We start from the raw sequence: 27,677 nt of genomic DNA, 5'->3' as shown, positions 1-27,677 counted from the left end.
TATATATACACACACACACACACACACACATATATATATATATATATATATATTTTAAACCTTTATATGCCTAGATTAAACCTCTTCTCATTGCTAAGGAGACAGGTAGATAGGGGTGTGGCCCTAAAGTCAGAAAGACCTGGGCTTGAATTTTGCCTTAAACAAGTAATTGTGTGGTCTTGGGCAAATCACATAACCATACTCATTTTCATTTTCCTCATTTGTAAAATGGGGATTAATAATTTCTCCCACCTTACCAGAGTTGTTATGATGATCAAATGAAATAATATATGGAGAGTGCTTTTCAAATCTTATGGGACAATCTAAATTCAAGTTGTTATTATTATTACTCCCAGGGGTCTATATTATGGGTTGAGGAGAACAAATATAGTTCCTCTTTGATATTATAGCCCTTAAGATATATAAAAACACCTCTCATGGTTACCTTAAGCTTTGTCTTTTCTTGAGTAAACATATCTAGCTCTTTCTGTAGTCCTCACATGACATGGTCTCTTGTACTCTCTCATCAACTTGGTTATTCTCTCTGGACAAATGCCAGCCTGTCAATATCCTAACTAAAATGTGATTAGAGCTTAGGAAGATATTTCATGTCCCTGCCATGTTCCTTGGTCTGCGGACTTTTAGTACACTCTGAGATCAAATTTATTTTTGTCCCGTATTGAATTTTCTGTCAGCTTAAACTCTGATCTTTTATTTAGATAAATTATTGTCTAGCTATGCTGCCCCATACTATACTGGAAAGTTGATTTGGGGAACTCAGGTATGGGACTTTACATTTTCCCCAATTAATTAAGTGTCACCACTTGAGTTTCACATCATCATCATCCTAGCTCATTCAGGGTCTTCAAGATCCTCAGTCTCTTTCTCACTTCTCCACCATCTGCAAATGTATAAAACATGCCTTCTTCTAAATCACTCATTGAATTTGACTTTGAACCTGACCAGTGACTTCCTTAGCTCTTTGAAGAATACTCATGATGAGAAAAGTTCTTCTTCTACTACAGCACCTACTTTGACATTGTTAGTGCCATTGAGCTGATAAAAAGCTTTAAATGACAAGTTATTGATAAATATGTTAAATAGCACAGAGTCACGGACAGTTTACTCCCTGAAAGGAGACAGTAAAATACTAATGACTTACCTAGTTTCTAGTTTTGAACCTAACTTACTATAGAATTCTTCAGTTAAACCTCATGCTTCGCTTTTTAATTCTTTATACCATCCTTGCAGGTGATGGTACACAACATAACTACCCAAACAAGACAGTAGGTGCACAGTGGAAATGACTCTTAAGCCTGTGACCCAGGGAAGGAATGAATGTCTTGGTAAGAAAAGGTCCATAGGAAATATCAGAGAATTAAAATGGATGAATCTTTAGTGATTGAGTCTCCTACTTTTTGGTAAAGATATTCAAGTTCCTGTGTCAGGCAACTATTGATATTCATGACTGCTGATCTGGCTTCTTATTTTTGTTTTTGCTTGGCAACTAATTCTTGAAGGCTGTGGTGAGCTGTATGTAGTCCTTTCCAGTAGGTTTAGGTATCCTTTACCTGTGCTGTGTCAAAGTGAAAAGATTAGTGCCTCTGGAGCCAGAAAACCTGGGTTCAAATCTTACCTGTGATGCTTCCTATGAGTTTTCAAGAAGTTTTTAAATTTTCCTGGTCTCAGTCTTCTCATCTATTATATGAGGAATTTGGATTAACTTCTGAGGTCTCTTCAGGCTCCTGTGATCTCATGATTGAATTGCTCTTGGTGTAAATCAGAATTCCTACCACAGAATTTGTTCACTTGGATTTGAGTTTCTGGAGCAGTATCTGCTCTCTATGTTAGGATGTTACCTTTGAGAGCATAAATTTTGAGTAAGGATATTATTATTGCATGTATATGTCTATGGTTAAATGGAGAGAAATGGGAAGCTTTCCTTGGTAGGTTCCATTAGATGGATAATTCATTGCTCTGAACTTTGGCTCTAGGCTAAGTTGATTAGTTTCCTGCATGCAGAACCTACATTTAAGGTGCCTGCTATATCTGATTTATCTGTGTAACATTCAGCTAAGAAGTGGACACTGTCATAAAAGCTCTATTTAAAACTTTAGAATCGTTTTAAAGCTAATTTTTATGTATCAGCAAAACACTGAATGTATTAGTCCTTTTTAAATATTTAATATTTAATTTTTATTTTCAATTTGAAATTCTCTCCTTCCTTCCACTCCTTTGCTCACACATGGAGAAAGCAAGAAATATGTTACCTCATTATATATATGAATTCAGAATTCATTAGTCTTTCTCATTCTCTCATTCCATCTTCCCTAATCCAATCCTATAACTCCATTTCCCACTCCAACCCTGCCTGCCTCTTCCATTGTGTCTTTCGGAATTCCTCTTCTATAGCAGTATATTTGCTATTCTTCCTGCTGTTCTTGACCTCATATCCTTTTATATACTTTCCATCTACTAGCTTTTATTAAGACCTGGCTTCTCTCTGATGGCAGTGTATTCCCAGCCATCCTGTCTGCTTTCCAGCTTCCTCATTCAACTGAAAGATCTCTTTCTAAATTTACCAATGATCTCTTAATTGCCAGCTGTGAGGTATTTTTTCCTCTCAGTCATAATCCAGCTCTACCTACTTCATGCATTTGACCAGTTCCTCTTCTCTGCGTTTCTGTGACATTTCTCTCTCCTGATGCTCCAGCTTTTAAAATTACTCTTTCTTGGTTTCCTTTGCTGTCTCATCATCTCTTTCATGCCACCTGACTATTCCCTAATGATCTCTTCACAGTCTTCTTCTCCCTCTATATACCCTTTCTTTTGTTAACCAAATCAGCTCCCTTGGGTTTAACTTTGAAGAACTGTGAATCTTCAACTTTTTAACTTCAGTATTTAATGCTCAGATCTTAGTATCTCAGTATCCAGTCTTAGTATTTGTCCTGAGCTTTAGTTCCATATCATCAATCGTCTGTTGGACATTTCAAACTGGATATGAGACCTTAGAATTTAACTTGTCTAAAACTAAGCTCATTTTCTTTGCCTCCAAATCATTCCTCTTCCCAAACTTCCCTATTCTGTTGAATGTATACTTATCCTTTTGGTTTCTCAGGTAAGTAACCCTGGTATTTTCTTTAACCCCTCATTTTCTCTCACCTCACACATCCATTCATCTGCCACATCTTGCCTTTTCTACTTCTTCAATATATCTCTTGTCCAAACCCTTTTCTCCACTCACAGCCATCACATTAGTTTAGATTCTCATGACTTCTGGCCTAAATGAATGTGGACATTTTCTTGGACTTCTTGCTCTATCACCTCACCTTATTTTTCCGATCAGTTGCTAAATCTGTTATCATTGCATCTCTTAAATTCCACCCTAGCTCAGACTTTTATCACTTCTCACCTAGATTATTGTTAACATCTTCCTGATTGTTCCCCCTGCCTCAAATCACTCCCTACTCTACAACCTCCTACATATTGCTGCCAAAGAGATTTTCCTTAAACACTGATTTGATCATGTGACTCCCCTACTCGGTCAACTCCAGGAGCTTCCTATTACCTCTAGAATAAAATACAAAGTCTTCTATTTAGCTTTTAATGTTCTAGATAGCTTTGCCCCAACCTGGCTTTTCCAGGACATCACTCCTTATAACTTAATCACCAACCAAGTTGGCCTTTACATTATTCTCTTACTTTCATTATATCCACAGCATACCTCTGTCCTCACATTTCCTCTGACCCTCACCTGTTAGTTAATCAGCTGGGTGATACAGTGGATAGAGTACTGGGCAAAGTGTCAGGAAGACCTGAGTTCAAATCTTGCCTTGGACATTTGGCATCCCTGAGAAAGTCACCCAATTTCTTTCTGCCTCATTTTCCCTTATTGTAAAATGGGAATCATTTAACATCTACTTCATTGGGTGTTGTGTGAATAAAATGAATAATATTTGTAAAATGCATTGCATGGTGTCTGACATACAAAAGATGATTAATGAATGCTTGTTCTCTTCCCATACCTCGAATATACTAGTTCCTTACCTCTCTTTGCCTCACAGAGTCCCTCTCTTCCTTTAAGTTATAGTTCAGTGACCATTTTCACCAGGCCTTTCTTGATTCCCCAACTTCTAGTATTCTCTATCTCAAACTAACTTTTTTATTCATTTGCATAATCTTGGATTTGATTTTCTGCAAATATTCATATTTATTCGCTTTTTATGTACACTGCACATACACACATATAAATATATATGTGTGCACACATATGTCTCTCTCTATTACAATGAAGCTCCTTATGAATAGGAATTATTTCATTTTTTTGTGTTTATGTTCCCACTACCTACCTATAATACCCTTCACATGATAGATATTTGGTAAATACCAATTGATTGATTGAAAGATTAGCTCCAAGTTGTTGAGGGTTTATAAGACAGACCGGGAATCATTGTATTTTATTTTAGAGGCCATAAATAGCCGATGTCGGTTTTTGAGCTGAGAAGAGTCACAGTCAGAATCCTGTTTCATTAATATCAATAGGACATCTAGGTGGAAGATAGATTATACACAGGAGAGGCTACAGACAGAGAGACTAATTAAGAGTCTATTGGAACAGCTGGGTTAGAGGTGATGATGGCCTGAAATCACAATGGTGTGGGAAATGCTTGGGACAATGTCCAATAATAAAATTAATTGATGTGTATGATAAATCTTACACCATTTTACATCTTTATTTTTTTCAAAGGAGCATATATTCTGTTTTTGCTGCAGTCACTCGTTTTACAGTTTGGCACTGAGTTTATTAAATTTTGATATATGCTTTAGTTCTTCATCATGAATCTATACTTGGATCATATTGGATATGAAACACACTTTTTTCCATTTGAATAAGTTTATTTAGTCAATTTAGAACATTATTCCTTGGTTACAATAATCACATTATTTCCCTCCCTCCCCTCCACCCACTCTTCCCACAGCAAATGTGCAATTTCTTTGGGTATTACTTGTGTCCTTGATCAGAACATATTTCCATGTTGTTGATATTTGCACTAGGATGTTCCTTTAGAGTCTACATCCCCAACCCTATCCCTTTGACCCATGTAATCAAGCAGTTGTTTTTCTTTGGTGTTTTTACTCCCACCGTTTTTCCTCTGAATGTGGATCATGTTCTTTCTCGTAGATCCCTCCCAGTTGTTCAGGATCACTGCATGGCCACTAATGGAGAAGTCCATCACATTCGATTGTGCCACAGTGTATTATTCTCTGTGTACAATGTTCTCCTGGTTCTGCTCCTTTCGCTTTGTATCACTTCCTGCAGGTTGTTCCAGTCCCCATGGAATTCCTCCACTTTATTATTCCTTTGAGCACAAGAGTATTCCATGAAAGACACCTTTACTGATCAGTCCAACTCGATTTTTCCAAGTCTAACCATGATTGTAACCATGACTTTTCAGTGTAGTTTCTAGAAGTGGGTTTCTACTTCACTAAAGTATATACATTTCCATTTCTTAACCTTTCATGATATGTGAAGTGGTAACCAGGTCATGTTGATATAGCCCATCTCCATCTGGGAATTTTATAGTATTAAGATTATTTCTGCTTCTCAGTATAGCAATATATTTATCAGAATTCTTAATCCCCTTATTATGGACTAAACTTCCAGGATCACTTGAAATAAAAAAAATCTTCAAACAATTGCTCAGTGCTCAGGCTGTTTTGGCTCATCTAGATGACATCTGACAAAAATTTTGATAGAACTATGGTGGGAAAAGTGAATTTCATAAGTAAAAATTACCCTTTTTCAATCTTCCATATTCTCATTCTTCAATTATCTTGCCCATGCTGAGCAATTTTTTCATAGCTCTGGTTAGCAATTCTTTGTTTAATTGGTCTGCTTGCTATTCTTCCACCTTCAAGCAAGGATACCTTGCACTATTTTTTCATTTTTTAGAATTGCATTTTTCTTTATGGCTTTGTGAGACTAACCTTTTTCCAAAGTAGATTTGAATTATGTTTTGAATTTTTTACCTTCCCACACTAACAACTTTAGTGATAGCTCTAAAATTCATTCATTGAAGTGTACTCTTTAAAAGGTACTTTGGCATTTCTTTGCAATAATATTTGTCTTTTGGACCAAAGAATTAAAAATACAATAAAAGGAAACCATGAAACATATATATATATGTGGCTTATCAGCTAATATTCAGCTGATAGCTAATTAAAGGTGAGGAAATCAGCCCAAAAGTTCATTGGTCATGATTATTTAATGTCCAATATAGCACAGTGGATAGAGCCCCAGACCTGGAGTCAGGAAGAGACCTGTGTTCAAGTCCAGTCCCAGATACTATTAGCTGTGTGACCTTGGATCAGTAGTTTAACCCTGTTTACCTCAGTTTCCTCATCTGTAAAATGAGCTGGCTAAACAAATGGCAGACCACTCTAGTATTGTTGCCAAGAATATCCCAACTAGGGTCACAAAGAGTCAGACAATACTAAAAATGACTGAATGACAATGACATTTGCTGGTCAGCACAGAGTCAATAAAATAGACACCCATAATGATTGCTATGACAAAATGTAACCATAATAAATTTGCTGTTTTCTCTAACTTAGTGGTAAAATAGTTAGAGAACTAGGTCACTAGGTCTGAAGTCGGGAAGACCTGAGCTCAAAAAGACACTAACTGTGTGATCCTGGGTAAATCATTTAACTTCTGTCTGCCCCAGTTTCCTCGGATACAGTATGAGGTTAGCAGTAGTATGCCAGGATCTCCTGTGTCTGGGGCAGGGAAGAATTCAAAGATCTACCTCAGATGGCTGAAACTGTGGATATAGGCAAACGTCTGCTGATTCCACATAGATGGGCTCTTTCCCCCTGTTCCTGCTCCTAAGTTCAGTGCTCCATGGCCTCCTGCCCCCCTGTCCAAAAGAAGAAAGGAAAAGAAATTTGAAATGGTAGAAAGTGAAAGCAGAAGAGACATTTAGTGGACCTCTTGCTCCTTCACAGATGGTAGAGCTTAGTGGTTGACCACCATTAACCAAGGTTAATCCCTGAAACCATGGATGTTGAAACCACAGATAAGGGAGCCCTAAGGTACTACTTTTTGGGGTTGTTTTAAGGACTAAATTAGATAATATTTATAAAAAGTTTATAAAAGCATGATGCCTAAGTATATAATGGGTGCTATATAAATGATTTTTTTTCTTCCTAAGTAAATCACATACCTCTGCAGGGTGATACTTATGTGAGAAATGTGGAGGTAGCATTGGCAAGATTGACAAAGGAGTGGACATTGAGGTGGAGGTGGTGAGGGTGAGTGAAAGATTAAGGATGACTCCCAAATTGTAAACCTATATGACTAGGAAGGTTAACTGGGCCCTTGATAGAGAAGAAAAACTGGGAAGAGGTTTGGTTTTTGAGGGAAATATAACTTATATTTTGGACATATTGTGTTAGAGGTGCTATTGATGAAACTTCCATGTGGAAAAGTCCCGTGTACAATTTTTGAAACAAGACTGGATTTTAGGAGAAAAGTTACAGATTTTGGAGTCATCTGTTTAAAAAGGATCATTGAATCCATGGAAACTGATGAAATGAACAAGAGACAAGGGCCTAGGCCAGAGCCTGGTAGGGTATCTATACTCAATGGACTGGAGATCTAGCAAAAGAGACTGAGTAGTAGTCAGACAGATGGCTGATATTTGGGTAACGTGGGCCAAACTGATTTCTGACTTGGCACCATTTTCATAGCTTCATCCCCAAGTCATAAAGGGGGAACTCATAGCCCTCTCTGTGAGCATGTTGACTGTTGCCCCAGCACAGAGTTAGCCTGAGTTTGACTAGAAAGCCAGAGGGATAGAGGAACTGGGCTGCTCCCCTCCTCCTTTCCATAGGCACCTGAGGACATTTCTCACATCACCTACCCCTCTAAAAGATTTGCCATCATTGGTTATAGGTACCAAGGGATCAATTTTTTTGGATCCCAACCCCAATTTTGTATTTGTGAGGCCTTGACTATAACAGACCTCTGAGCATTAGACTTGATGTCAAGAAGAACCAGTGCATGTACTTCTGCCTCAGACATTTACTAGTTCTGTGAACCAAGGAAGGTTACTTCCTTTCTCATTGCTTCAATTCCAGCTGTGTTAAAAAGAAAAGGGTGAGGGGGTTGGACTAAAAAGACCTCTGTTAGGATTTCTGATTGCAAAACTATGATACTATAATATTAAGGGCCCTGAGCTTTGGATTTTTGAGAGATCAACTCAAGATTTGTTTTTCTTAAACTCTTACCTTCCACCTTAGAATCAATACTGTGTATTGGCTCCAAGGCACAAGAGTGGTCAGGGCTAGGCAATGGGCGTTAAGTGACTTGCCTAGGGTCACACAGCTGGGAAGTGTCTGAGGCCACATTTGAACTTGGGACCTCACGTCTCTAGGCCTGGCTTTCATTCCACTGTGCTACCCAGCTGCCCCCCAACTTAAGATTTATAATAAGTGAAGAATAAAACTTTCTTCTTAGTGGATTATTATGGCAAGAACTGTGTTTTTCCCATCCTATATTTCCTACAGCAGCGATGGTGAACCTTTTAGAGGCAGAGTGCTGGGCCCTGCCCCCATCCCACCCCCAGACTGTGTGCCATGCCCCTCTCCCCCACTGAGTGCCAGGTGTGCCCTGCACCCCCCCTTTATCCCACACAGGGGAGGGAAAAAGTGGCCCCTTTGGGCTGTTGGGCAGAGGGGCGGGTGATGTGAAAAAAATGTCATCGGGAATGGTGGAGAGATGGAAGGGAACAGTGCCTCCCAAGTCCCTCTGCCTTTCTAATAATGAGCTCTGTGGAGGGTGGGTGGCCACATGGTCACAGAGAAGGTTCTGCTTGCCATCTTGGGCATTTGTGCCATAGACTCGCCATCACTGCCCTATAGTGTCTAAATACCACAGTGCCTTCAAGAGGGTGGGTATCTAAAAATGATTTGTGAGTTGGTAAATGAGTCTCTATATTGGTCCTTACCAAAACTTACTCTGAATTCTCAAGTTTCCTTATGAGAGTTAGATTTCTTATTCTGAAAGAGTTCCTATTTTCCCCCAAACTACACATTAAAGCAACTTCTTCTTTGTAGAATTTTACCCTGAAGTGTACCAGTTGAGACTATCTGAATGACACATTAATGCTCTTAACTCCAGATGGTGTTGGTTATTTTTCCCTTCTCTTTGAAGAAATGTGGACTTGGCAGTATACATCTGACTGATGTAGCATAAATTGTTGTTTTTTACAGAAAATAAACATCTACGTTAAAAAACCATGAGCTATACTCTTTGCCTTTCAAGACCCTTACTTCACCGAATGTATTTGTATGCCTGAAAGGCATATAGTCAATTCTGGAAGGAAGTTTATAATGACATTACTAACAAACTGGGCTTAATTATCTTAACATGACTGTTGGGGATAATTAATAACTCCTACATTCTACTTTGGGTGATAGAGAGATGAGAAATGGAGGCTTTTAGGCGGTTTATGTGTTAAATTGTAGACTTCTTCATTTTTTTTTACACTGAGAAGCAAATGATCAGCCTACAATAATAAGTGTAAAGTGTCCTCTGTAAAGGAAGTGGTGTTTATACAATATATGATTTTTTTACAAAGACAGAATGTTATTTTTATTTTGAAAATTATTATTTACATTTATGGGGATAAAGTGCTCCCAGCCAATAGACAGATGCATGAATATTGGTTGTGTTGCATTGTTTTTTTAATTATTATTTTCATTGTGAACTATAATATATTATGTGGAACATGAATTTGATTAATTTAATGCTTCTAGTTTGGAGTGTTGTGAAGTAGAAGTGACTTGCCAAGGGTCATCTAGCCAGTAACTGTCAGAGTTGGGATTTGAACCCAGGTCTTCCTGATTTCATGCCAGGTTTAGATCTAGTGTGCCATGATTATACTATTATGAAACTACTATGAATAATAATTGTTCATAAAATTCATAGACTTCTCTAGTTGCCCTTTCAAGTTAGGTCAGGGCTTTGAAAATAAACTATAATTTTTACTATTTACTATATATGGTAAGAGGTATTAAATTTTGCTACTTTGTGGCCAAGATAAATTACTTAATAATAAAGTAAATCAAGAAAAGTTTAAGGAAACTATAAACACCATGACTTATATAGGAAGTATATCCTATCATATCCAGCTATTTTTTTTGATATCATGTCCATTTAGATTCTGGTTGTAAAAACTCTTAATTCCTTTGTCTTTTTCATATATTTTTGGAATTTGACTTGGAATTAGTCAACAATCATTTATTAAATTCTTCCTATGAGTTGGACCCTTTCCTAAGTCTTGAAGACCCAGAAAAAGGCAAAAACACAGTCCCTACCCGCAGGGAGCTTACTTGACACTACTGATCTAACGAATGCAATGCAATGAGGTGAGCAACCTCTACTGATCATGTGTGTATGTGCCTGTCCATCTGTCTTTGCCAAACATTAAAAATTGGTATTTTGGCCCATAATTAAATAGGAGGATAGGCATATTGTCTTCCTAAAATGTGTGCGTCCAATACCTAAAAGAAAACTGCCCAATATTTACAAAAATGAATGACACTTTTTAGGTTTTTTTGTAGGCACAAATTTCATTTGCAAAGACATACTAGCACTTATAACCAGATATTATGGAGTCTTGGATAAGAAACTGAAGACTACCTAGGCACATATATTGTCCTCATTATAATCCATTGAAGGAAAGCAATGGAAAAGTTGGAAATTAATTTGGAGAGTAAATAGCTGGGTAAGAACATGTCTAACCCAACCCTCAATATATGCTGGTTCTCCAGGACACACATCACCCAGGCCCTATGTAATTCCATGTTGACTTAGAGTACCATTCCCATGAACAGGGAGTCAACTGATCATGTTATCATACATTTTTGTTACAATCTGTGAATCCCATTTTCCATTCTGTACTTTGGATACTTCAATAAAATCAAGTCTATTGAGTTGAATTCTTAAAACAAAGAACATGATGTCTAAGAATGGGATTTAGATTTTTGGACCATAGTTTACAATACAGGAATGGCAGATTTCTGCCCAGAAATCGAATATATCCAACAAAGTCAGAATGTATTTGCTAGATGTTTTGCAAACCTAATCAAAACGACTTTAAACTAAGGAAAGGGAAGAAAAGGAAAAGAGAAGGAAAGGAGCAGGGTGAAGAGTATATCTTCCTAATTGATATTTTAAAGAGAATAAGTGAAGATCGAGATAATCTTGTTTCTTTCTTGTTTTCCTTGTGCCAAAAATATCCATTATTTTACTATAATCCTATCCTTCAGCTTTTAATCATTGAAATACTCTTCAACCTATTTTAACTGACTTCCCTTCTCTTATCTTACTGATATTTTGTAGTATTCTTTTCAGCTTGTTACACTTCCTAAACACAAACCTGGTGTTTGTATTCTCCAAATATGAATTCAGGGTGTGCTGGAACCAGCTCAAAGTGGCTGGTAATCTCATTGTTAAATTTTCACTCTGAGCATATTCACCCAAGAGATCAATAGTAGTCTCTCAGTAGGCAAGGATGACGATTGGCTTTGCGCGTTTTCATCTATAGTGAGATGAGTGTGCACAAAGACACTTGTGCATGAAGATTTAAGTGGAAAAGTCGATGCACAGAGACAGTTCCACTCTCTCGGCGTTGGAAGCCTGGGTCCATTGGCACGAAAAGTCATTACACCTGGAGACTTCCTCAACTGCATTGGATGGCCGTGTTGTCTTTTGTGCTCCAACATGCCCTAAGCACTCCACAGTGCTTTGCTGCATCGCCATCTCAGCTGTTGAACCTTCTTGTTGGTTTCTTCCGCCTGTACCGCTGAAGCAGTCTTCACATGCTGGGTGAGCAAAGAGCAAAGCCCTGGTTCACCAGGGGTCGACGTCGACCCAATGGCTACCCTCACAAGATTTAGCCAGCCTGTCGAAGCTGTTCCCCGGGGTGTGGCCTCTGCCGCATGCTAGCAGCTCCTGGGAGCCACAAGTGAGAGCTGGGTGTCAGGTGGGGGTCAGAGGCTGAGGAGCTGCCCTAGGAGGGCACGACAAGCCCTCCATACCAGAGATACTACCCCTCCCTGAGCACCCCATGCACCCCAACACCCCCAAGAGATCAGCAAACACTAAAAACCAAGATGTGCTTTTTTGTTCTGTTGATTATCTAAACTTTTAAAAAGTGTTAATAAGGCAGCCTAAACTCAAAAGTGTGTTATATGTACATTCTCCCCAGCCCTTACTGAGCATTTTCCAGCACACTCCTAAATATATTTGTGCTTGAGTGATCATCAACATGATAATCACTTTGGTCATGCTTTACAATTTTGCAATACTAGCTTTAATGCACTTGTCCCAAGTCACTCTCTCTGTACCTCTTGAAACAATAGCAAAATAGTTGGTAGGAGTGGAGATTGTGGGATGTCACAGTGAAAGCTGTTTTCTTGGTTTGAAGCTAACAATTTACTTTTTTCCCTCTTAAATCCTTTTTTTTGATGTTTAAACAAACAGGGTCATTTCCCAGTGGCTCTTTGTTCCCCCACTGAATTTTCCTTTGTAACAATCAAAGGCAAGCAAAACAAATCAACATATTAGCCTTGTCTGAAAATGAGACCCATTCCATAACTATAGAAAACAACCAAAAAATGTAATATGAATTGTGTATATGAAAAAAGTCTTAATCATTTTAAATATTTACTCTCATTTTTCCAATATGTTTAATCAAATATGCTATCATCAGAATTAAGTTATTCTTGACACAATATATATATTATTCATCATACAGTTTCTGAATTTAAGTATATATATATATATATCTATATATCTTTTCATTTATTTTATGGAATTGTATCTGTGCAAAATCTGCTTTATTTTTTATTTGATGTGATTTTCATTAAAATGTGTTTCACAATCTGAAATGATCAAGGAGGCAACTTTTGGATGTTAGAAGAAAAGTGGCACTAAGATTTCTATTTTTAGTTATGTTTAATAATATGTAGGTAATATAGAGATAAGCTTTTAAAGATATATATTTTTAGGTCAAGGTCTTTTCTAAATATAACTTCTTCTAGCCCTTCCAACTTAGCTTCCTAACTTCTAACAATGAAAAGTAGTTAGGCAAATGGACACAGTAAATGCACTCAACAATGTATGCAACATTCCAAAACTGCAGTCTCTTTTTCATTTATATTTATTTTTCAATTAACAATCATAATTTTTTTTCTCTTTCTTCCTTCCCCCTATTGAAAACAAAACAAAACTCTTGTTACAAATTTTCATAGTTTAGGCACAACAAATTCCTAGGTTATTCATGCCCCAAATTGCATATAACTTTCAGTTTCATGAATGTATCCTCTCCTTGTTAGAAGATCAGGAGTCCTCTGGAATTCTACTTGAATACTGCCTTGATCAAAATTATTCTTATGTATTTCAAAGTCATTTATCTTTATATTTTTATTGTGTAAATCATTTTCCTGGTTCTGCTTACTTCAACCTATTTAGTTCATATCTAGTTCATATAGAACTTTAACAGGTTTCTCTGAAAAACCTTTTATCATATCCTTTTAAATTTTTCATCATTTTTGTCACAATAGCTTTCTATTATGTATATATATATATATATTATGTATATATACTATAATTTGTTCATCTGTTCCTCAATTAATGGACTCCCTTTTAATTTGGAGTTTTCTGTTCTAATGAAAATAACTGCCATAAAGTATTTTTGTATATATTGGTCCATTTCATCTTTCCTCGATGTTTTGGGGATATATGTCTAGTTCTGGTTTCAGAGGGTCAAAGACTTTAGGATAGAGTTCCTATACTTGTTCTAACCCTTGTTCTCTGAGGTCAAAATTGTTGTTGTAATTATTCATAGTTGAATTTTCTTTTAATATTATTTTGTTTATAGTACTCCAACTATTTTGGATATTGTTCCCTTTGTTCTGCTTACTTAATTTTATATCAGTTCATCTAAGTCTTCCCTTGTTCTTCTGAATAATTATTCAAAAAGTTGTTTCTTAGGGGGGGCAGCTGGGTAGCTTAGTGGATTGAGAGCCAGGTCTAGAGAGGGGAGGTCCTAGGTTCAAATCTGGCCTCAGACACTTCCCAGCTGTGTGACCCTGGGCCAGTTACTTGACCCCCATTGCCTAGCCCTTACCACTCTTCTGCCTTGGAGCCAATACACAGTATTGACTCCAAGATGGAAGGTAAGGGTTTTAAAAAAAAGTTGTTTCTTGTGTAATGGAATATTTTATAATATTATTGTTGCTTACTGCAATAGTATTTCACAATTTACCTTTATTTAGCCATTCTCCAATTAATTTGTCTAGTCTTTGTTTCCATTTTTTGGCTACTCCCAAAATGTTGTTTTAAATATTTTGGTATACAGGAGCTATTCTTTTAGCCTTTGTCCTCCTTGGACTATATGCCATGAAAGGGCATGGCATGTAGAAGCTCTTTTTGCTTACAGCTTGGAATACAAGTCTAGTTATTTGTCCTGAATATATGGTACCAGGGTGGGTTGGGGCCAGTTGGGGTCTTCAGGCAGTTTGTCCCTCTGCTTTTATTTCCAACTGTAACCTTTTTGAGGGATGTATTTCCATCATTTCTTTTTTTGTATGGTTTTAGTTTCTGTAGATTTAGCACATTTCTTAATGTTGCAGGCTGGTGTAAAGAGTGTTGAACTGAAAAGAACCTTGTTGTGATCTTATTAATAACCAGAGTAAGCTGTGTTTCCTTAACAGTGCTTTACTTGCATTTATTAGTCAGATGTAGAAAGCTATTGATTTTTAAAAAAGGCCTTTTTGACACTCAAAATCAGTAAAATATTTCTAAGAGAGAATTCATAAGTGGACTGGAGCTTCCTTGGGAAGGCCTCCTCATTGGAGGCCTTCTGATCCAGGCCAGCTGACTGCTTGTTCGATATGTTAGAGAAGCATTTTTTCTTTATTTTATTTTCTTTATATATATTATATATATTATATATACTTTACTTTTTCATTTAGCAAGTATTTAAAAAAATTAATCTGTCCTTCCCATTACTGTTTCCCCACTTCAACCACATCAAGGTGGGGGGAACTCTCAACAAAGAGTACTTACTGCATAGTTGCCTAGTTTAGCAAACTAAATTTTCACATTAGCCTTATCTGAGGATGTACATCTCTATTTTAAGTTCAGCGCCTCTCTGTCAGGAGGTGAACTCACCTGTTTCATCTGTATTATTTTGAACTTGTGGTTTATCATTGCAATGATCAGAATTTCAAAGTCTTTATAATATTATTATCATGGTTTAAAGTTTTCTTATTCTGCCCATTTCACTTTGTATCCACTCTTAGAAGTCTTCCTAGTTTCCTCTGAAATTGTCCATTCCATCATTTCTTATGGCATAAAGATATTACATTGCATTCATATACTGTTATTTCTTTATATTTTCCTCAACAGGAGAATACCACCATAGTTACCACTTTGTCACAGAAAGAGCTACTAAAATTATTTTTGTACATCTGAATGCCTTTCCTCTATTTATTTAATGTATAAGACTAGTACTGGTATAGTTGAGTTAAATAGTATGCACAGTTTGGTAACTTTCTAGCCATAGTTCTAAATTGCTTTCCAGAAAGGCCAGACCAATTCACAGCTCCACCAACAATGTGATAATAATGTACCTGTTTTCTCACAGCAACTTCAACATTTGTCGTTTTCTTTTTTTGTCATCTTTGCCAATCTGATTGCTATGAGGAAGAACCTCAAAATTGCTTTAATTTGCATTTCTTTAATTATTGGTGATATAAAACATTTTTCCTATGACTTTTGATGCCTTGAATATCTTCTTTTGAAAACTGCCTATCCATATTCTCTGACTGTTTATTGGTTGAGGAATGAGACTTGATCTCATAAATTTGAATAATTTCCTTACATGGCTTGGATGTGAGACCTTTATTAGAGGAAGTGTGACCAAGATTTTACTTAGTTGCTTGTTTCTCTTTTAATTTTTCCTGAATTAGATTTGTGTAAATTTTTAAAAATTTTATATGATCCGAAGTGTTCATTTTATCTAATGTGATGCACTCGTCACTTTTTAAATAGTGAATTTTAATTTTTTTTAATCTCCAGGGTACTCTTTTTTTATTTCTCTAATTTGTTTATGACATGATCTTTTATATATAGTTGCTATATACATTTGGAACTTATCTTGGCATGTGGTGTGCAGTTTTGGTCTAAAACCTAGTTTCTTCCAAGTTTAACTTTTCCCAGCAGTTTCTGTCAAATAGTGAGTCCTTCTAAAAAATAAAGTCTTTGAGTTTGTCAAACATTATTCTTCTGTCTTTGGTACTGTGCTGTTTTGTACTTAATGATCAGCCCCTTTCTTTTCGAAACTGGTACAAAATTGCTAAAAATTATGGCTTTGTAATGAAATTTCAGATCTGATCTCCCTTGCTCCTTTTTTTGGGGAGATTCTTCTCCATATGCATTTCTTATTTATCTTTTCAGGTCTCTGCAGAGAGGAATAAAAATTATTTTTATTATGAGGAAAGCATTTAAGGTCCATCTAATGTTTGATTCATACATGTATACTTTGATATAAAGACAGGCATACATATATTTATGTAATTGACTCCCATTATTCTGAGGCTTAATATTCATTTTCTAGATTGCCCAAGTTTCTTGTTTTTCTCTTATTGTCTCATTTTAGATTTTTTTCTTATTGAATATCACTTGCACTGACACATAAATAGGGGATTAGGAAGTAAATGAAATTTAAGCTGGTCAATTTTACACATTAGTATTCTTTGAAAAGGTTATATTCGAGGTAGAAACTAGAGGAAGAAAGCTGTTTTGGTGGGATTTTCTTCAGGCTTCATTTACATTTAATAATCTTATCTCTTACTTCTATGAATAAGCAATATATTTTCTACTTTTTTTTTTAGATAACAGATAATCTCAAAAAGATGTGATAGGATGGACTACTTGTCCACTCTCTGAAGAAAAGCCATGCATTTGATTGCTTCCTGATGAAATTTTCAAGTGGAAAAGTCTGGGTTATGCTGATTCATCTCTATTTACTTTGCTAGTGATACTCATGGCATTATTGTAGCCAAATAGAACAGTGGTGAAGCCAATTGTGGAAATTGCTGCTACCTCATGGATCTCATTGTTTCTGAAACATTTATCAACATTGATGCATGTGGGCCAGGCTTCGTGCTAGGTTTGGGCGTGTTTAAAGAGGACACTGTTGATCACAACTTTATTTGTTCACTGGAGCAATGAATAGGCAATAACTCTTTGCACATTGTAGTTCCACAGTGATATGATCTATTGATGTTGGTGTTTCCTCTAGCTGTACAGACTACCAGCTAACCCCTCCATATCCCACTTCACTCTGTCCTGTGCCCTCCTATAAGTCCTCTATAGGCTTCACATGGCTAATAGTGCCATATGATGCCTATATATTTGTACTCTCACACTTTCTATGTTATCTTGCACTTTACTCTTGAGTCCCTGAACCATTGTCCTATCACAGTCACACTTCACTAAACCCTAAATCTGGATTATTTCCCCCATTTGCTTTTATTCCTATTTCGGTGTTGCTGATCAGAGCTGGAGAAAGTTACAAAATCAGTGAGTAGGTCTGTTGCAAATTTATGTTTTTAACAGCTTACAGTCTATTCTGATAAATTCATTATCCTCCTCTCTATAGCAGCTTTTGCCGGCTTTCTTATTTCTGCTAAAGCATAATATGGTATCTTGTCCCCAGGCCTCTCAGCTGAGAACCTCACCAAAGAACACTGAGACTGTTTGGGAAGAGTGTCCTCTTCTCTACTCCTCCTCCTCTTCCTCCTCCTCCTCATCTCACCTTCTTCAGCTGTCTTGCTTCACTGTATTCTGTGACTTCTCTAGCAAATTACTGTTCTCCCTACTCTTTCAGCTGGATGGTACCATATTGAATACAACATTGGACCTGGAATGAGGAAAATCTAATTTCAGATCTAGCCTTATATGCTTACTAGCTTTGTGTCCTCTCCCAAGTCACTTAACCTCTATGAACCTGTTGGTCATCTGTAAAATAGACAAAATAAGACTGATTTTCCAGGGTGGTTTATGAAAATAAATAAAGATAATATTTCTGTAGAACCCCACAAGCTATATAAAGCACTATATAAATTCTCATTGATATTATTATTTCTTATCTACCTATACATGGACTCCTTTTCTGCTTTCCACAAACATGTCCATGTCTCCCCAATTCATAAAAAAACCCTTACTTGACCTGCTATCCATACTATTATTCTTTATATCTCCTTCCCTTCTTAGAGCTAAATTCTATATTTGGTGTTATCACTTTCCTTCTCACTTGCTTCAGAGCTCATCATTTAACTGAAGTTGCTCTCCAAAGTTATTTACTTCTCTTCATTGCCAAATCAAATTGCCCTTTCTAAATACTTACCCTTGACCTATCTGCAGCCTTCGACACTATTGATCACCCTCTTCTCTTGGATATTCTTTCCTTTTTAAGTTTTTGTGACATTGTTCTTTCCTGGCTCTCTTACCTATCTTACCATTCTTATTAATCATTCTTCTTTCCTTGATCTACATTCAGGGTATACCTAGGAACTGTGAGTATCGTGCAAAACTCTTACTTGGTCTTTCCCCACCTTCTTTCTCTGTGTTATTTCACTTAGTGATTTTATCAGCTTTCACAGGATCAGTTATCATCTCTATGCACATGATACCTACATCTTTATATCTACCCTTAGTCTCTCTGTTGACCTCTATAGTCACATATCACCTTGGACATCTCAATCTGACCAATTTGACCTTTTTATATCCTCTGCACTTAGTGGAGTGCCTGATGAGTAAGTTGGTTACTTGCTTGCTTTATGCCTGGCTCATCTTTTTTTAGCCATCAGTTTATTGGATGAAATATCTTCCACCAACTTTTGCACAGTTTGTGATTTATATACACTGTTTCCTTTTTATACCCCTTGTGAAGTCTCTCCATTATATACTTTGCCTGGCCTCAAATTGTAATTTTTATGTGTTTTTCATTGAATTGCATATGATCTTAACATGTTCTCCTGGGAGGATACATTTTCCAACTGAATTTTCCTTTACCAAATAATGACTGTTTGAAATTTATACTAACACATTCAGTGGAATCTTATTTTTTAAAATATCATTTATTTAAATCTGATAGAAAAAAATACCTAAAAGTTATATGTGTTAAGGCTTTCTTCTAGTTGTAACTCTATATTTACAGTCAAGGAATATATTTTTGCTCAGAATAATTCAATCTAAAGTCAGAAGTAATCCAAACTTAAGAACCTTCCTCCCATGAGAGTATTATTATTATTTGTTGTTGTTGATGTTTTAAAAAGGATTTTCTGTGAACATACTGAGTCAGAAATTATGTTAATCAAAAAGGATTACTCAGTTGACCCCAAATATCTTTAGGTTCTTCATATACTATAATGTAAAGTATAAATATTATTATGCTGACAAATACCTTTCTCCTAATAATTTTCCAATTATGAAATAGCTTGAAATTAGAAAAGCTTTTTTGTTCACCTACCTTTGGAATAGCATGATATACACTAATTGCTAACTTTGTCTGCATTATTTTTTAAAGATCAAATGGGCACAGTGGTAATTTTCATTAATCTCATACAGAGCAGCTAATTAAAATTTCCATTATTATCCATCCATTTTCTAGTTGTTTCCTTTGTTCAGTATCAGAACAGGATGTTAATAAGGCATTCTTGTATTACAGCCCAGTTAAAAATAGCTCGACTTTTATTGTATTCCTTTGCTTTTTGATGACTGTAAAAATATCATCTTTAACCTCATTGATTAGGCTCTGGAACCCTTGCTGTTTGCTTCATAGAGATTTAAAAGTATTATAATGTATATATGTTTTTATTTTTGCAATTGGACATGGTAAAGCAATATAGGCTAACTGTGTACTGGAGTGCTTGTGGGATCCATTCCAAGGCCTGCTGCAGAAAAATTGTGAGATCTTGGATAAATCATTGAAATTTGTAGGCCTCAATTCCCTCCTTTGTATAACTTAGTAAGACTTAATGTTTCCTAAGGTCTAGGTTGTCTAGCACATATACCTTATGATATGTGATCTACTAAAAATGTTCAAAGCTCATCAATCTATACAACTCACTGACACCTGTTCTCATTCTGTCTCATGCTTGTGTTCAAGAATGCATTTACTCCCTATGTCGTACACCCCTTGTGGCTGTGAGAATGTGTGAAATTGACAGAATTGGTTTTCATAAATTCTTCTTCATTAATGGCCACTATCCTTTCTATCTTTTGCTGCATATTTATATAACAAAACAAGGAAATGGACCCTGGTCTTAGAGTCTTAGAAGTCAGAATCTTAATTGAACATTCTGGTTCTGCTGCTTAACTACTTGTATGGCCTTGTGTGAATGATTTAATTTCTCTTGGTGTCAGTTTCCTCAGTAGTAAAATTGGGTTAGGCTAGATGATCTTAAAATTCCTTTCAGCTTTAAATCTTATATACTGTATAATGTTATAAGTTAGGGGTAATTCAACAAAATATGGATTTTAGAAATGTAATTCTTCATCAATAAACCCTAAAGCTGGAGGTGTTCATTCCCCTAGTTTCCATCCTGGGCTCTCTCCATACCTTTTCCATTTGTGACTTTCTTCAGCTTTCAGGAATTCATCATTGATGTGTAGATGATTAACTGATCTCTATATCTGGCTCCAGTCTTTCTCCTGAGCCTCTGTCACAATGCATCAAGCCTGTTGATGTCATGGAGACATCTTGAATTCAGCATGTCTAAATTGGAACTCATTATTTCATCTTCATACCCTATTTGTTTTCAAATTTACTTAATTCTTTCTAAGGTCCTCCCATTTCCCCAGTCTCCCAGATTCATGAGCTTGGAAATGTTTTGGACTCTTCGTTCTTCTTCACCCCATGTTTCTGATCAGTTGACAGATCTTTCTGTTACTATATCTGGTACATTTGTCGGCTTCTCTCCATTCACACAGCCAGCCTCTTATTTTAGACCCTCATCACTGCTCACCTAGGCTGCTTTTTTTAGTTATCTAAAAATACCTTTTAAAAGATATCATTGTGAATTTGACAAACATAACAAACATGGTCTTTTCCGTATGTAAATGTAGCCTAAATATAGTATGAACTTCTCTTCTTTTGGGAGTGTCTGGCTCACCCATTCTGCATTCATGCTGGCAGGTGTGGATTTCTCAGAAAGGGAACCTTTTCTTTATGAGGTGAAATTCAAGAAATGAATCTATCTTTGTCAAATATGAACCCAACAATCCCTATTTAATCCTCTTATGGTTGCCAGACAGTTGTTCGAATTAATTCCTTTTTGGTTAGAAACATAAACTTTTTTAAAAGTCTTTTTTTTTAATTTCTATTTTTTAAGGTAGCTGCATGGTCCTAGATTTTCTAATTCCTTTCAAGAATCACATATTGCCTTCCACTTGCAGCTTTGCCTAGTCTCTTCTTCGTTAATGTTTTCCCCCACCTCCATTTTTTTTCACTTTGTATTTACTGTGGACATATGTATAAGAAGAAAAGAGGGAAAGGAACATTATTAAGCAACTACTATGTTCTAGGCATTGTGCTAAAGTGCTTTCCATATATTATCCTTTTGATTCAATAGTCCTATGAGAGAAGTATGATTATGATCCCCATTTTACATATGAAGAAACTGAGGTAGACAGAAGTTAAATTAATTCCTGAAATGCATACACCTTGAAAGAGTCTTCTGAGGCTGGATTTGAACTCAGTTCTTCCTTATTCCAGCCTCAACATGCCTCTGTGTATGTGTAGTATGTACATTTATGTGTTTGTGTGTATATATAAATATATCCAATGTGTCCATATGGCTATCTATACTTATACCTATCTATATCTGTATCTATAGTATCTCTATCTCTGTGTCTTTATCTACACAAACAAATGTATGTAATCTGTATGCATGACGTTTGTCCCCACTAGATTGTAAGCTCCTTGAGGATAGGTATTGTTTTTTATTTTTTATTCTAGCAACTATTGCAGTGCCTTGCACATTGTTAATACCTAATAAATTTTGTTTGAATTGGAACTGAAAAAGTTTGCTTTTTTGCTTTCTCCGTTTTCAGATGGCATGTTACTTTTGATAAATCACCCTGACTTCTGACACATTTAAATGAATGTATTTGGCCTGTATGCAATGTTCTATACTAATCACATTTTATTCTCTATATCTTATTCAATGATATCATAAATCTCTTAACCTACAAAAACAATAAGATAGAATTTTCAGTAGCACCGACAGACTTATCTTAAATCTGGATTTGTTCATCCAAGCACTTTATAGAGTATATTGTCACTTTATGTAGAATAGGTATCCACATTCTCTGTCAGACTGAAAACATAACCTGTGATTTTCCCTTTGCAATGTAGTGATTAGGATATTCTCAGGCATATACCATCATCAAACTCTATTAAGTAGTAAACAACCCCAAAATATGCATTAAAAACCTCCTCTCTCTATGTCTAGAATTCTCAGTAGTTGCATGATGAAGTAACATAATCATATGCATAACTATTTCCTGTTTTGTTATAGTAATTTATTTCTTACTCTTGCCTAAAATAGTATGTCTCTTTGCCTTTGTAGGGAGGACTGAAAAATAGCAAGCATGAATGTACCTTATCTTCCCAAGAATATGTGCATGAATTACGGTCTGGCATCTCAGAAGAGAAACTTCTTAACTGCCTAGAGTCTCTGAGGGTGTCCTTAACCAGCAATCCTGTCAGGTATGTCCTTCTTCACATTCAAAAAATAATTTTCTATACCAATATATGTTGATGCTATGTATTTGTGTTTTTACATGTAATTGATTTTCTTATTTGAAGCATAGAAATTATTATCCTGGCAACTGATAATAGCTAATATTATTTCAATATTGATGCAGTTGCCATTTCCTTTTATTATAGTAAATTATATAAATGCAAATTTAGCTAAAATTTTAAAATCATATGACTTTTTTGTTTATGTTTGACAATTTAAAAAATGTAAAGAAATTCAATATTTGAAATAATTTTGAAAAGTAATTTGATATTCTTATGGAATTATTTAATTTTAGGAATAATAACATAATTAAGTATTTTCCTCTCATTCACTTGATGATCATTAAAATATTTCCCTGCTATAACCTTAACATTCAGCAACAAAATAATTAGCATATAGAAAAAAGGTTAGATTCTCCCCCAAGATCTTTTATATGTAGTCAGACTTCTTCCAGAGAATGAACTCACAGCAACAAACAAGCTGAGAGACTGCTTGCTCTCACTCCTTTCATCTTGCCATCACAGAACCCATTTTCCTTCTGTCTTTGTTTTTTTTTTCTTTTTTTTTTTTGTAGTTTGAGTCAGTGCACATCTAGTTTTGGTCCTACTGACTGCACTTGGACTTTTCTCAGGGGCCATGGGATTATAGATGGAGAGCTAAAAGTGACCTCAGAGGTCATCTGGTCAACCCTTACATTTTGCAAATGAAGAAATTGAGATCCAGGGTTGTGAAGTGACTGCTGAGCTTGCACAGATAGATCCTAGTAAGCCATCTTGTGATAATCCTTGATCTCCCTTATATTTATCATGTTTAATGATACAGTAATCGATTACATTAAATTCTATCATTTCTTCTGTTGTTGGACATACTAGTTGTTTTCTTAATCAGAGCATCTCTTAATATGTTTGTACAAATAGATCCTTCTGGCTTCTTTTATAATGGTTTTGACATGGGGAGACCCGGAAGGTGAATTCCTGTGTTAAAATGTATGCTTAATTTTGTGAATTTACACCTTGCTGTATTGTTATCCTGGCAGTCTGCACTAGCCTAAATTCAACAGCAGTGTATCCTCCCAGTCTGGATTCTTCCACTGATTTGCCACTGTTTTTGTTAGTTTCATTAGTGTTATTTTTATGTTTATTTTTCCAACTTGGGATTTTCAGTATCTTTTCATGTGCTTGTTAAGAGGTCACATTTCCTCCTTGCTAATTGTTGATATTTTTCGTCCATCTTCTCTGGGAGGGTGGAGGGCAAACCAATGCAGATGAGGAAAGCAAGGGCTAGCAACATGAAGTGACTTTACCATGCCATATAGATCTACATTAGTTCATTCTAGATTCTACATGGCAGATTTTATTAAGTATCCAATGCCAATATTTTTACCTATTCTCTTTTTTATTTTTAGAGATAAAAACTTTTTGTTATGTGAAATCTTATCTATATATAAAAATCCGTTGATTTTTATCTCAAATGTTAGCTTATATTTGAGTGAGGAAATTTTCTCTCCATTCTACATTTGTGAGATGTATATGAATGCAGTTTGCTTCTAGGTTTTTTGTGATTCTTAAAATATCTACATTGCTCATCCTTAGAAATTATTTTGCCCAATTATATGGCAATAAATACACCAATTTAGGGGATATGGATGAATATATACAAAAATACAAACTGCCTAGACTAACAGAAGAGGAAATAGAATTCTTAAATAATCCCATATCAGAAAATGAAATCCAACAAGCCATCAAAGAACTTCCTAAGAAAAAATCACCAGGGCCTGATGGATTCACCAGTGAATTCTATCAAACATTCAGAGAACAGTTAATCCCAATACTATACAAACTATTTGACATAATAAGCAAAGAGGGAGTTCTACCAAACTCCTTTTACGACACAAACATGGTACTGATTCCAAAACCAGGCAGGTCAAAAACAGAGAAAGAAAACTATAGGCCAATCTCCCTAATGAATATAGATGCAAAAATCTTAAATAGGATACTAGCAAAAAGATTCCAGCAAGTGATCAGAAGGATCATTCACCATGATCAAGTAGGATTCATACCAGGGATGCAGGGCTGGTTCAATATTAGGAAAACCATCCACATAATTGACCACATCAACAAGCAAACCAGCAAGAACCACATGATTATCTCAATAGATGCAGAAAAAGCATTTGATAAAATACAACACCCATTCCTATTAAAAACACTAGAAAGCATAGGAATAGAAGGGTCATTCCTAAAAATAATAAACAGTATATATCTAAAACCATCAGCTAATATCATCTGCAATGGGGATAAACTAGACGCATTCCCAATAAGGTCAGGAGTGAAACAAGGATGCCCATTATCACCTCTACTATTTGACATTGTCCTAGAAACACTAGCAGTAGCAATTAGAGAAGAAAAAGAAATTGAAGGCATCAAAATAGGCAAGGAGGAGACCAAGTTATCACTCTTTGCAGATGACATGATGATCTACTTAAAGAATCGTAGAGATTCAACCAAAAAGCTAATGGAAATAATCAACAACTTTAGCAAAGTTGCAGGATACAAAATAAACCCGCATAAATCATCAGCTTTTCTATGTATCTCCAACATAGCTCAGCAGCAAGAACTAGAAAGAGAAATCCCATTCAAAATCACCTTAGACAAAATAAAATACCTAGGAATCTACCTCCCGAGACAAACACGGGAACTATATGCACACAACTACAAAACACTCTCCATACAATTAAAACTAGACTTGAGCAATTGGAAAAACATTAACTGCTCATGGATAGGACGAGCCAATATAAAAAAAAATGACCATCCTACCCACACTTATTTATCTATTTAGTGCCATACCCATTGAACTACCAAAATACTTCTTCATTGATTTAGAAGAAAACATAACAAAGTTCATTTGGAAGAACAAAAGATCAAGGATATCCAGGGAAATAATGAAAAAAAAAACACATATGATGGGGGCCTTGCAGTCCCTGACTTTAAACTATATTACAAAGCAGCAGTCATCAAAACAATTTGGTACTGTCTAAGAAACAGAAAGGAAGATCAGTGGAATAGACTGGGGGAAAGCGACCTCAGCAAGACAGTATACGATAAACCCAAAGATCCCAGCTTTTGGGACAAAAATCCACTATTTGATAAAAACTGTTGGGAAAATTGGAAGACAGTGTGGGAGAGACTAGGAATAGATCAACACCTCACACCCTACACCAAGATAAATTCAAAATGGGTGAGTGACTTAAACATAAAGAAGGAAACCATAAGTAAATTGGGTAAACACAGAATAGTATACATGTCAGACCTTTGGGAGGGGAAAGACTTTAACACCAAGCAAGACATAGAAAGAATCACAAAATGTAAAATAAATAATTTTGACTACATCAAATTAAAAAGCTTTTGCACAAACAAAACCAATGTAACTAAAATCAGAAGGGAAACAATAAACTGGGAAAAAATCTTCATAGAAACCTCTGACAAAGGTTTAATTACTCATATTTATAAAGAGCTAAATCAACTGTACAAAAAATCAAGCCATTCTCCAATTGATAAATGGGCAAGGGACATGGATAGGCAGTTCTCAGATAAAGAAATCAAAACTATTAATAAGCACATGAAGAAGTGTTCTAAATCTCTTATAATCAGAGAGATGCAAATCAAAACAACTCTGAGGTATCACCTCACACCTAGCAGATTGGCTAACATAACAGCAAAGGAAAGTAATGAATGCTGGAGGGGATGTGGCAAAGTAGGGACATTAATTCATTGCTGGTGGAGTTATGAACTGATCCAACCATTCTGGAGGGCAATTTGGAACTATGCCCAAAGGGCGACAAAAGAATATCTACCCTTTGATCCAGCCATAGCACTGCTGGGTCTGTACCCCAAAGAGATAATGGACAAAAAGACTTGTACAAAATTATTCATAGCTGCACTCTTTGTGGTGGCCAAAAACTGGAAAACGAGGGGATGCCCATCAATTGGGGAATGGCTGAGCAAATTGTGGTATATGTTGGTGATGGAATACTATTGTGCTAAAGGGAATAATAAAGTGGAGGAGTTCCATGGAGACTGGAACAACCTCCAGGAAGTGATGCAGAGCGAGAGGAGCAGAACCAGGAGAACATTGTACCCAGAGACTAATACACTGTGGTATAATCGAACATAATGGACTTCTCCATTGGTGGCGGTGTAATGTCCCTGAATAATTTGCAGGGATCTATGAGAAAAAAACACTATTCATAAGCAAAGGATAAACTATGGGAGTAGAAACACTGAGGAAAAGCAACTGCCTGAATACAGCAGTTGAGGGGACATGACAGAGGAGAGACTCTAAATGAACACTCTAATGCAAATATTATCAACTTAGCAATGGGTTCAAATCAAGAAAACATGTAATGCCCAGTGGATTTACATGTCGGCTACGGGGGGTGGAGGGGAGGAAAAGAAAATGATCTATGTCTTTAATGAATAATGCTTGAAAATGATCAAATAAAATATTAAAAAAAATATCTACATTGCTCATCTAGCTTATGCTTTTCTTATTGTGTTGACCCAAAGTTGTTCCTTTTGGCCATATAGCAATTAATTTTTTTCTAGCAGTTTTTATGATGATTTTTTCTTATGGTGCTTTGTACATGTGGGTTTGTTAAGCCCTAATATGTTCTACTCATCGGCTTCTGTTTCTGGCTTCTCTATTTTCCTGGGTGGATTTCTATATTTTTTATATGATAGTACCAGACAACTTTTAAAAATTATTCCTTTGGGGGGACATTTTGATATTTG

At 36.0% G+C, this 27,677-nt stretch overlaps 1 protein-coding gene across 5 annotated transcripts in view; it reads left to right on the top strand.

The window, feature by feature from the left end:
- DIAPH2 (diaphanous related formin 2) overlaps window positions 1–27,677 on the top strand; it is a 931,826-nt gene that overhangs the window by 175,081 nt on the left and 729,068 nt on the right. For all 5 annotated transcript variants that reach the window (XM_056809150.1, XM_056809153.1, XM_056809151.1 and 2 more), the window contains one exon: window positions 22,717–22,856. In XM_056809150.1, the coding sequence (XP_056665128.1) occupies window positions 22,717–22,856 (140 nt within the window). The remainder of the gene's footprint in view (window positions 1–22,716; window positions 22,857–27,677) is intronic.

Source organism: Monodelphis domestica, chromosome X (genome assembly GCF_027887165.1).
Source record: "Monodelphis domestica isolate mMonDom1 chromosome X, mMonDom1.pri, whole genome shotgun sequence".
Classification (NCBI taxonomy): domain Eukaryota; kingdom Metazoa; phylum Chordata; class Mammalia; order Didelphimorphia; family Didelphidae; genus Monodelphis; species Monodelphis domestica.
Note: the sequence above shows the minus strand (reverse complement) of the source record. Positions and strands in the feature narration are given on the sequence as shown.